Here is a 12,876-nt window from a genome sequence, read left to right as displayed (position 1 = left end):
AATCACTACAGAAGTTATCATATGTGCCAAGCGGGAGAATGTAAGTTATTTATTTAATTGTGGCCCACATGATTTGGACATGTGACATATTACTTAGTGGCTAAGTCAATAGATATCAGTTAATATTATTTATTATTGGTCAACTTATAATTAACTTTTAGGTAATTACTTATTGGAGAAGTGTTTTCCTTTCTTGTTCCTTACTTTTATGGAAAGTGGAATTAAGTTACTAATAAGGAAAACTGGTCATCTCTCTGCCTTTATAAAAGTGCATATACTCCATCAATTATGTACGATTAATGATATAACACGTAAAAATTTTATGTGTGCAAAAGGCCAAGAAAGAGAAACCAGTTTCCACCTTTGTCTGTTGATCAGAGTTGCAGATTTATTCGTGATTAAAGGATTTAGACGTTGGATTTAATCTCAACAAGATTTGATATCATGAATCGAGGTATGTATATCTAACTATATATATTTATGTGTTATAAGGATGTGAAATTAATTGAAGTTCTAAGATCTTGGGATTTTATATTTATTTGTGATTAAAGTCTAACATAAATTAATTAGAGTTTATATATTGTAGTAGAACATGAAAATGAAACAAGCCCGAAAACTTTTACTTAGTAGTAACGTATACATGAAAATTTAGAAAAATGCAGTGAGTCGTGTGGGGCAGCTTCAAGAATAATAAGACCAAATTTGATGTTACCTGACCATGTCCAGGCACCGATGAATGATGGGTTTAGGGGGTCAATTGCCCCGACTAATTTTTATTTTTTATTTTTTTAACTATATGCTTTCAAAATTTTGAATTTGTCCAAATTAAAATTAGAAAACCGCACATAATGTTCATCCCCATCATCATTGTTTGAGTCCAATCTTGATACATCTAATGGCATAGAACATGTGTCATCACTACAAATTGGACAAGCTTTTTTTACCCTTTGTTACATGTCCAAAAAGGTTACTATAAGCTGGAAAGTCACTTATTGTCCGCATCAAGATTGCCTTCAAATTAAATTTGGACTTTGCAAAAGCATCATAAATTTCCACACCTTTATCCCATAGCTCTTTCAAATCATCTATAAGTGGCTCCAAATACACATCTATATCATTCCCCGGTTGCTTCAGTTCTGGGATTAGTAATGTCAACGTCATATTTTCTTTAGACATGAGTTCTAATGGGGGAAAATTATAAATTACAAGCATCATTGGCCAACAACTATATGCCGAACTTAAGTCACCAAATGGATTAAATCCATCGGTTGAAAGGCCAAGTCTCAAATTTCGCAAATTTGATGCAAAAGAAGGCCATTTTTTATCTATCGCATGCCATGCAAGCGTGTCAACTGGATGTCGCATCTTCCTATCCCGACTTCTATGAGATGAATGCCACATTATTTGTTCTGCTATTTCAGCAGACCAAAACATTCTTCTGAACCTTGGTACTATTGGAAAGTACTACAACACCTTAGCTGGGACACCATCTTTAACCTTTTTAGTGCGCTCATTCTCTTTCCACCGTGAAGCACCGCATTTTGGGCATTTATTCATGTGTTTATTCTCTTTTGTAAATAAACAACAATCATTCTTACAGGCATCTATTTTCTCATATCCTAAATCAAATTTCTTCAAAAATTTCTTGGTTTCATACAAGCTCTAAGGAAGTTTGTTATTTTCTGGAAGCATATCCCCAAATATTTTAAGAAGTCTGTCAAAACAAGTGTCAGATAAATTATGCGCTGCTTTGTGCTTATAAAAGGTAACAATTGCAGACATAATCGAATACTTTGTGCATTCAGCATATAAAGGGGTCTCGGCATATTCCAATGCCTTTTGAAACTCAGCCTCTCTTATTTCATAGTTAGGATTCAAAACATCATTATTGTCATCATCGAAGAAAACATCTCGATCTATACATCTCATACGTCTCTGGCATTTCAGCATCATTTCCATCACTTCTATGTTGGGGAGATTCACACGGATTTTCCCTGTGAAAGTACCAGGTCGTGTATGTTGTATCTATTCCATGTTCCACTAAATGACCATACACTGTGTCAAAGTGTCAGTGTACTGAATTTCGACATTCATTTCAAGGGCATAAAATCTTGTCTGGATGCCCCACAATCTCTTGAGCCCAATCGGCAAACCTTAGTGCTCCATTTAAATACTTTGGATCAACTCTATAAAATTTAAGCTTTAACTTTTAATTAAATATATAATTAGTGTAAAAAATATTAACTTTTATAAATACAATCTACTACATATAAGAACCTGTTAACGATGTGCATCCATTCTTTATCCATCACCTAAACTTCATTCGAGCATAAATTACCCTTGTAGAAATAAATAAGAACAATATTAAAGCTTCTAATTGTTGAAAATATTCATGTTTCTTGCTTACAGATAAAGCCATATGGCTCAAACAATCAACTTTTAAAATGAAAATTCTAATGCTGGTAAAGATATTTTCAAGTAACCATCACCACATGATACTTTCTTATTTGTGTCTTCCATTAGATATTGACCTGGAACTGCATTTAAAAATTGAAGCAATTGAAGTTAGATAGAAAGAATTAAACAATTTTCAGATCTTAGAACTGGTTTGACTAGAATTACTTTACTTTCTAGATCTTCATTTAAAAAAAAAAAAAAAAACCTGCACATTTTCACTTTTCATTTCTACAGCTTAAATGTCCGTTTTATGATAAAATAAATTTCTTACCATGACTCTCTTGTTGTCATAGTTTAAACAATATCAAGATTAACAATAATAAAAAAAAATAATTAAAAATCAATTATGCCAGCCAATCTTTTGTAGTGGAACATTATTTTTTATGTTTTTTTTCTGGTCAGTGAAGTAACAAATGAGTATAATAGTGATACGAGGTTGCCAAAGGATTAAAACTAATAGCTATACTACGTAAAGCAGGAATGTCACTAATGAATGCATTAACAACATCTATGAATGTAACTGGAGAATGGGGCATGGGGAATAAACAAAGTGTAAGAATCAAACAAATAAAGCAAAAGAGCTAGAAATAAAAAATTCAGAACTGATTTTCTATTTTCGCGACACAACTATCAGCATAGATAGAAAAAAAATCCCTGTTCTATATTATGCTACTCTACATGCCTAGTTAATATATGCATATATTAATGAGCACCTTTAACACCTCATGAAATCATTGTTTTACGAGAACTCTATTTCTAACTCCGTGAAAGCGTGTGATAACTACAAAGAACCTCTTATGAACCTCGTTAAATGCAGTTTTTACGAGGCAAAATAAATAAACCTAGTAAATACTAGTCGTAAAAACACACTTTTCTTGTAGTTGGCTAGTGGTATTTTTGTAAATGAAAAGAGAAGGTGTGGCCTTAAAGTACTATATAGTATATAATTACATTGTATTCGTATGTGTATATATATAGATGTACACAAGTATGTATAGATACAAATCATTGTCAAAGGAACTTTATGAGGTGTCAACCACGTTACTAATTTTTGTTAATTCTCATAGTAAATTGATTGGAATATCCGACTTGTTGAGCGTTTGGTTGGCTTTTGATTGAATCATTGATTGATTGGTACATTAACCACTAGCTTTTGAGCTGTTTTTATTTTTTTTATTTTTTATTTTTATTTTTTAAAATTTATTTCAGCAGGTATATCTATATATATATTAGCTAGTGGTTGATTCAAGTGACGCATTTAGTAGATATATATAGATAGAGAAAGATGGATATTAGATGCTAATTATTTTTTCGTTCACTTTTCTTCCTCAGTTTGTATATGAACTAAAGTAGTACTAGAAACAGAATGGTAGATACCCTAATATGTATGTGTGTATATATATATATATAGATATATATATCACACATACACACACTCCACAATTACACTCCGGCCCTTACATTGCTAGACACCTTTGAAGATGGTATCGATTAAAAGATGAAATTAAATCCGACACAGAATTGACAGATTTTTTCCCCTAATTCGTAAGGGTATTTATGTCATTTCAATTAGAGTACAGATAAATTATTGATTTTGTATATTAATTGGCCTGTGGTCAGCTGACCCCCTTCTTCAATTGGAGGGACATTGACACATCAAGTCCCTTTCTAAAATTTAAATATCCATTACTTTTGGTACTGTATATGGTAGCACTAATGGCCTTTCTAAAAGCCAAAAATGTGACAGTCCTCTTTTAGGCCCAGCAGGACCATCTACACAATAGAATATATCTATATCTACACACACACACACACACACACACACACACACACACACACACACACACACACACACACACACACTTAGCTTTAATTGTCTCCAAACTAAAGTAGCTTTGTATACTTAAAACACAAGATTATAAAGTGAAGGAGGCATACCTCCTCCTGAGAACAACAACTAAACACTTCAAACCATTTGTGTTCTTAAATTAAATTCAGAGACACTACACATAAATATTTACAGCGACCTACTTTTTGTTCTTTTTACCTTTCACTTTGCGACTTTATTGTATTATTTATGGCTTGTGTCATATGTAGTTGGCTACATTTAAGGATTTTGGAGTCATGCATTGACAATTTACATGCCCAAATTGAAGTTCATAGTTCAAAACTCAGCCACAAAACTAATTAATGATAGGAATTCAGATACTAAATTCGGCTAATTTTATTTGTCTAGGAACTGATGCTATGATGATGTGAAAAATAGTGATGACATTATGATGAGGTCATACCTCGGAGTTGTCGATTCCAAATAATTATTCAAAAAGTAATAATAATAAAATCATCTAGAGCTTACTATACTTGTCCTATGTAAAATGATTTAATCAAATAAGGTCAGTTTTACATGCATAGGATGCCGTCGACATGTTGTCATGCCCTAAAAATTGTCAAAACCTTCAGTCCCAAATTTGTTGCTTTAGTTCGAGGGGCAATGGAGCTAATGAAAGTTAATTTCATGAATTAAGAGGGTTGGTATATCGCTCAGAAGATGATTAATGAATGTTTCTCTTTTTTGTATAGTAATTTTTTTTCAGTTTCTGAATTCTGACTCAATAGAAATTTATTAGTACTAGCTTCTGACTTGTTATAAATGAAAGTTTTGTTTTTGTATATTTACTGTTGTAGATACCTGTTTCTCGTGGGTCCCGAAAGTAGCTGTAAGAGTCTGGGAATATATCACTGAGACAATATGAGGAATGCAGAGAGGTAGAAGAAGGGAGAGAAAACCAGTCCAGTCAGAGGATTTGAACAATGGCAGGGAAGAAGCTGCCGTCCGTTTTCCTCTTTTCGTTTGTCCTTGCCCCCCTTTTTATAGCCCTAGGTCATCCAGGTGGTGTCTTATTGGGCCTCCATCCTCAGAACGGGTTAGGACCATGCTCTTTTTGGGTCATATTGCCCTAATCCCTACTTCTTGGGATCGGCTGCCAAGTGTACTTTTCCTGTTGAATAATCCAAAATATAGCATGCTGTAAAGGCAATTATACTATTCCAGCTGTTTTTTGCTCTTATCCTCAAACTAGGTCTTGTCAAACTAGGTAGCACAACTCCTCGTTGATCAAGGTTAGGTCAGGGGTCAAAACCCGTCGCTCGGCAAGTTTTGAAGGGGTTAGGTTGAGGCTCAAGGCCCGTCAACCGACAGATTTTTACGAAGGTCGAATCGAGGTTCAAGGCCCGTCGATTGATGAATTTTTGCGGATGTCGGATCGAGGTTCAAGACCCATCGATTAACAAATTTTGTAGGTTGGATCGAGGTTCAAGGCCCATCAATCGACAAGTTTTGTAGAGGTTAGATCGAGGTTCAAGGCCCATCAATCGACAAGCTTTATAGAGGTCAGATCGAGGTTTAAAGCCCGTCGATTGACAAACTTCGTAGGGGTCAGATCGAGGTTCAAGGCCCGTCGATTGACAAATTTTGTAGAGGTCAGATCGAGGTTTAAGACCCATCGATCGACAAACTTCGTAGGGGTCAGATCGAGGTTCAAGGCCTGTCGATTGACATCAGATCGAGGTTCAATGCCCATTAATTGACAAACTTCGTAGGGGTCAGATCGAGGTTCAAGGCCCGTCGATGGACAAACTTTGTAGGGGTCAGATCGAGGTTCAAGGCCCGTCAATTGACAAATTTTGTAGAGGTCAGATCGAGGTTCAAGGCCTATCGATCGACAAACTTCGTAGGGGTCAAATCGAGGTTCAAGGCTCGTCGATTGACAAACTTCGTAGAGGTCAGATCGAGGTTCAAGGCCCATTGATCGACAAACTTCGTAGGAGTCAGATCGAGGTTCAAGGCCCATCGATGGACAAACTTCGCAGGGGTCAGATCGAGGTTCAAGGCCCGTCAATTGACAAATTTTGTAGAGATCAGATCGAGGTTCTATTACTCAAGGCCCAAGGTCCATCGACAAAATGTTGGCCCAAAGTTAGATACTCGGTGATCGATACCCAGTGATCGGTTATTGTTGAGGTAGACTTTGTCAGAATGTTGACTGTTTGACTTGACCTTTGGTGACGTGGCTGCACTACATCCACAACTGTTTTTGAGTTTCTGAATTGTGACTTAATAGCAATTTATTAGTACTTCTGAATTCTGATTTGTTACAAATGAAAGTTTTATGACTTAACAAATGTTTCTCTTTTTAATTGTATAGTAAATGATTTTGATCTTCTGAATTCGATCATAGAAAAGGCAAGAGGGAGAAACGGAAAGAAAGAGGCCGGTTAGGGTTTTCTTGAATCAGAGAAAGGGAAAGAGAGAGGTTAGGGCTTGGTACGTTTGATGGATTAAACAGAGATTAAGGCTTGCAATTAGATAAGAGAAATAGTATATTGAAATAGTGAAAGGGCCAGAGAGAGATAATTAGAGTTATTACCTGCCACGGGAAAACAGTCGTCACCAACAATCGCCTGCATATCCATATTCCGAATGAGAAAGCTAAATACAACAAAACTGATGGAAGGAGAGAGAGCTGTGATGACCGGTGATGGAATGAGAGAGAGTTGTGATGGAAAACCAAACAGATTCAAAGATCGGGCGAGACTGGTGATGGAAGGAGAGAGAGCGGCTGAAAAGGAGAGAGAACGTTAGGGCTAAATGAAATGGGAAAGTGCATGTTTTATAGTAAGTGTTAATTGCCCTAAAAAAAAAATGACGTAGTTTAGGGCCCAAATAGTAAAATGTTATAAATCAGCGGAGGGGAAAAAAAAAAAATGAGGGAAGTAGTTTAGGGCCCAAATAGTAAAATGTTAGAAATTAGCGGAGGGAAAAAAAAAAAAAAAGAAAGGAGGGAAGTAGTTTAGGGCCCAAATAGTAAAATGTTATAAATCAGCGGAGGGATAAAAAAAAGGAGCGAAGGAAAAAAGTGGAGGGAAGGGAAATTTTAGCCTATTTTTTTATCCCGTGAAACTGTGTGGGAAGGTGAATTTTTAGCCTCCTTCATTAATGAGGCGCTTATATCCCGTTAAAGTTAGGCTTCATTAACGAGGCACTTACATCCCGTTAAAGTTGACCTCCATTAACGAGACGCTTACATCCCGTTAAAGTTGACCTTTATTAATGAGGCACTAATACCCAATTAAAGTTGACAAATGCCTCATTAATATATGCATATATTAACGAGCACCTTTAACACCTTGTGAAAGCATTGTTTTACGAGGACTCTATTTCCAACCCCGTGAAAGCGTGTGACAACTACAAGGAACCCCTTATGAACCTCGTCAAATAAAGTTTTTATGAGGCAAAATAAATAAACCTAGGAAATACCGGTTGTAAAAACACACTTTTCTTGTAGTGATGATAGAACTCGCACCCTCTTTTACGTTTGTCATCCTTCAAATTAGAGAATGAATCATTGTTCTTTCTTTAATCCAAATAGTTTAGCCTCTCCTAAACTCTTAAGACGCTTTCTCAAAGTACTCACTTTTTATTTTATTTTAACAATTACTATTATCATATTATTTAGCCGCCTAAAATTGTTAACAACTATTATTATTATCATTATTTAGCCGCCGGGAGAAGATATATTTTGGAGAAGTTCTAAATTATTGGAAGTATTCTCTTGTCCATTATTAGATATTTTGCAAATTTTCTTTCTATTCCGTATCTATTTTGTTATGCTAAAACGGATTTTTCTCCTATATAAGTTCCCCATTACAAGGAACAAAAGGCAGCAAAACCCATAAACATGAAAGTCCAACAAGGTTTAGACCTTGCCCCACTTTGGGGCATGGGAAATTTGATAGGTACCCAAATGACCATAAGAGCTGCAATTGAGCTCAATGTTTTCAATATCATTAGCGATTCAGGCCCTGAAGCTCATTTGTCTTCAGCTGCAATTGTCTCCAAAATACCCACCACCAATCCAAACGCAGCCAATGCCTTAGAAAGGATACTAAGAATGCTTAGTGCAAATTCTGTCCTGTCAATGTCTCTAAGGCAATCCCCAAATTGTGAGACAAATAATGAAAGAACTTATGGCTTGACGATGCACTCACGTGCCTTCGTGACTAAGACAGACGGAATTTCTATAGCTTCGTCAATGGTGATTATTCGCTCCGAGAGGGAACTTGTGGAAAGTCTTTACAAGCTCAAAGATTTTGTGCTTGAACCGGAGTGTGTGCCGTTCCAGAAGACTTATGGTGTGAGCTTTTATGAGTATGTTTCTAAGGAACCAAGATTAAGCAATCTGTTTGACGAGAATATGGCATGTATTTCAAAGTTGTTCTTTGATATGGTGTTCAAGGTGTACCCTGGATTTGAAGAAGTGGAAGAGTTGTTGGATGTAGGTGGTGGCAATGGAACTTCACTTGGGAAGATAGTCTCTGCTTGTCCACACATTCATGGCATAAACTTTGATTTGCCTCATGTAATTGCTAATGCTCTTGACTTCCCTGGTTAGTTCCTCTCCAACTCTGTTGTTTGTGTGTGTATATATATGTATCATTGTTCTTATATATAATAACTGCTTTTGGTTAGTTTAGAATTCACTAAAGTGTACGTTCTCATATTAACTAATCACTTTGTAGGTGTGGAGCATATTGCTGGAGATATGTTCAAGTCACTGCCAAATGCACAAGCGATTTTATTGAAGGTTTGTGATCGATCATTTTAATTACTTTACTAAGATTTTTTTTTTAAAAAAAAAAAAAAAACATATAGACATCAAATGTGTGATACTACGATTTTTGACGGTTGCCACGAACATCATTTCTCAAATTAACATTGGGGTCAATGGAGCTCTTCACAATAACACTACTCATACATATATATTCTTTATGCATGTAGACGATATTGCATAATTGGGACGATGATCGCTGCATCATGCTGTTGAGAAATTGTTGGAAGGCATTGCCTGATGATGGTAATGGTAAGGTTATAGTTGTTGAGTTTGCGATCCAACCACTTCAAAATGATGTTGAATCAATCAATACAATAACAATGGACTTCTACATGATGATAGCCACAAAAGGCGGAAAAGAGAGAACAACAACTGAATTTGCGAATCTAGCAAAAGCTGCAGGTTTTGCTGAAACAAAGATCTTTTCAATTTCAGAAGGAATTTACGTTCTAGAATTCATCAAGAGAAATGGTGGATAGAGATTGTTTGATGTGACCATATATTTGTTTCATTTGTCAAAGTTTGTAAGCTTTTAATAAGAAATATTGTGAGAATCCTTGGACATAATGGAATCTTTCCAATTGCACAAGGGTTTAAGTTGAATTCACCGTCCTTCATATATGTTTTTCATTTGAAATTGTTTGTAAACTTTTAATAATAAAAAATGTGAGAACTTTCGGACTTATTGAATACCTTATTTTGTGCTATAGTGAGTTAAATTTTTAAATACTATTGGATACCCAGCTTTGTTTGAAATATTTTATCACGTTAAAAGTCTATTAGTTAGTTTTTGTTGGTAGGATCAAATGGTTTTTCACAGTCATCATGGAAAAACACTAGAACCGAAACATATTATATCAAAATGATAAAATTCCTAAACAACAAACAGTTTATTCCCAAATTAAATTGTGGTTCAACAACGCTCTCTCTATCCAATTGCATTGCCAACTGTTGAAGGTGGCCTTCAATTATTAGTACAAATAACTTGGTTCAACTCTAAAATTTTATGCAAAATCAATTTTTTTATTTGATATTTATAAAAATAAAACTTTAAAATATTAAAATGTTTAGAACATTGGACCTTAAAAAAAGATCGATCTAACTTTTTTTATGTTGATAAAAATTAAATTAAATTACATTTGTAATAAAAAAGAGCGAATTGAAAGAGGGACAAAGCGAGAAAGAGAGGTAATTAGGGCTTAATAGCTTTGATCGCTAGACTTAGGTGGCACTTGAAACCGTCGACGACCAAAACAATCGGCATCCATTCCATATCCAGTTTCGAATGAGAGAAAGGGTGAGAGAGGTGCTGAAAAATTGGCCCGAGGATGCCGTGTTTGGTATCTGTCTAGTTAGCGGGATGGGTACTGAAAAAATTATAAAATAATAATAAATTCACTTTCTTCCATGGGGGCTTGGCCCCAGTAGAAATATAATGTTGTATAATGCTCAGCCCGTGGTAGAAAGTATTCTTTCTACGTATTCGAACCCTATACAGCTCATGCTGAAAAGTGTTTCTATCACTGGCTACATGGACCATTTCTACCACGGTTTTTTAGGCCCTCGGTAGAAAACTATCATGGGTTATGGTCCATGATAAAAACCTGTAGTTAATAAACTTTTTTCTTATAGTAATTTTGCAGTTGAGGGATCACAAACTCAATAACAATTACTTTACCGTTACCATCATCAGACAATGCCTTTCAACAATTTCTCAACAATTTGATAAAAGATCATCACAGATATAGAAAGTGTAAGAATAGAAATCCATGCCAACTTTATACGTCAATTCATAAACTAAATATGCCACAACTATTCGATAGACACGCGCACACACACACATATGTATGTTAAACTTACAAATTACTGCACTGTGTAGTAATACGGTTTTTTTTTACATATTTTAATTTGAATGTACCAAGATTCTTAAGCAAGTAAAAAATTAGAGTCTAGATCTTATTAGTCATGGGTTTTGAATATATATGATGGAAATATGAAAGTATGAAATTTATAAGTTCTGTTTGTAACAATTATAAGACATGCTATGAATTTGATTAGTCAATGTTTTTTTGGATTGAGAATTAAAAACTCAAGCTCAACCATCTTATTATTGGATCCGGAACTTTTTGGGTCGTTCACTCTTTTTTAGTCCATATTGTACGTGCGTTGTTAAATAAACTCATATATATATATATATATATATAACAACAATTAATGCAATGTTTATGCAATACACTTACATAACATACTACATCTTCTACTGTCTTCATTTTTTTTTTTTTCCCTACTTCTGAATTATTATTATTTTCAAGACAAGAATGCATTTCCATCCAAACTAACAAACTTCTGTATATTTCCATTCATTTCCTTAATAGAATATCAAAACTAGTCACCAATTAAGAATATAATAAAGTAATCACAAACCTTCAATAAAATCGTTTGTGCATTTGCCAGTGACTCGAACATATCTCCAGCAATATGCTCCCCACGTACCAAGTGATCAATTAATAATTTTAGAAAACTTTAGTGAATTCTAAACCAAAAGCAATTATAATAAGAATATATATAACAATGATATATATACATGTACACAAACAAAAAGACTTGGACATGGATATATGCAGATGAATTAACCAGGGAAGTGAAGAGCATTAGCAATAACATGAGGCAAATCAAAGTTCATGGCATGAATGTGTGGACAAAAACATATATTTTTAGCAAAATGATAAAAGTTTCTCTGCCGAACAAAAGCCGGGGAATTGAATCTTTGAATTGCTTGCCATGCATAGTCTCGTCAAAACAACGTGCTCAATCTTGTCTTTTGAAACTAGGGAAAGTTCCACTAGTGTATAGTCTTTTATGCAAAATCTTTTCTTTTTCTTTTCTATTTTTATTTTTATGTATAAAGATAAAACTTTAAAATATTGACCTTAAAAAAGAGCAATCAACTTTTTTTTTTTTTTTTTTTTTATTTTTTTTAATTTTTTTTATGTTGATTAAAAAGGATTTAAATTACATTTGTAATAAAAAAAAAAAGGAATTTAAAATGGTCCACGTACTACTTTTTATTTTTTTTTATTTTTATTTTTTTAAAGGGGCCTTACTTTATACATGCATGGGCCTTTTTAGGCACAGGCCTAGTGTCTAAATGTTACAAGGGAAGACTTGTCCCACATCAAATCTGAATGGCAATAACATGGGTATAAATGGGTGGGTATGCAAAACTACCCAACAGCTTGAACTTTTGGATAAATGGGCAAACGTCCATCCGTTATAGTTGGAATCAGAGCCAGACCCAACCCTTGATTTGGTGTCACGTCAAGCGCTTGGCCCGGAGGGAGTCTGGGTTTGCAGCCCGGATAGGCAGGGTGGCCCGACTGTAACGAGAGCGTTGCGAGTTCAAGTGGGCGAGAATATTACAAGGGAAGACTTGTATCACATCGAATCTGGATGGGAAGTGACATGAGTATAAATGGATGGGTATGCAACAGTATCTAATAATTTGAACTTTTGGATAAATGGGCAAGCGCTCACCCATTACACTAAACTATAAAACGGTGTTATTATTTATTTAATTAAGACACTAACAAAAGAAAAAATAGACGCGGCCAAATTTGATGAGAGGGGGTGGATTCAATATACTCAAAGTGTGATGGCATAAATGAAGTTTATTAGGTATTCCATGAAATGCTTAAATGAGATGAAACGAGATGATGTCTCATGGAATTAGATGGTTGCAGGGTACTCG

The 12,876-nt window shown here is 34.8% G+C and overlaps 1 protein-coding gene across 1 annotated transcript; it reads left to right on the top strand.

The window, feature by feature from the left end:
• Positions 1-8,162: 8,162 nt before the first annotated feature.
• Positions 8,163-9,759, top strand: LOC132316198 ((S)-scoulerine 9-O-methyltransferase-like). Its single transcript, XM_059814734.1, has 3 exons — positions 8,163-8,904; positions 9,037-9,101; positions 9,296-9,759. The coding sequence occupies exons 1-3, from the start codon at positions 8,196-8,198 to the stop codon at positions 9,605-9,607; spliced, it is 1,086 nt and encodes a 361-aa protein (XP_059670717.1). The 5' UTR covers positions 8,163-8,195; the 3' UTR covers positions 9,608-9,759.
• Positions 9,760-12,876: the final 3,117 nt, after the last annotated feature.

The sequence above is a fragment of the Cornus florida genome, unplaced genomic scaffold (assembly GCF_030987335.1).
Source record: "Cornus florida cultivar Cherokee Brave unplaced genomic scaffold, ASM3098733v1 CherokeeBrave_3.0.0_Hap2_Chr01, whole genome shotgun sequence".
Taxonomy (NCBI): domain Eukaryota; kingdom Viridiplantae; phylum Streptophyta; class Magnoliopsida; order Cornales; family Cornaceae; genus Cornus; species Cornus florida.
The sequence above is the reverse complement of the archived record's forward strand: the minus strand, read 5'-3'. Positions and strand labels throughout refer to the sequence as shown.

Excerpts from the sequence above, each read along its gene's own strand:
- LOC132316198 (XM_059814734.1), top strand. The coding sequence starts at position 8,196 with ATGAAAGTCCAACAAGGTTTAGACCTTGCCCCACTTTGGGGCATGGGA. Across the intron at positions 8,905-9,036 it reads TAATGCTCTTGACTTCCCTG|GTGTGGAGCATATTGCTGGA; the intron begins GTTAGTTCCTCT and ends ATCACTTTGTAG. Across the intron at positions 9,102-9,295 it reads CACAAGCGATTTTATTGAAG|ACGATATTGCATAATTGGGA; the intron begins GTTTGTGATCGA and ends TTATGCATGTAG.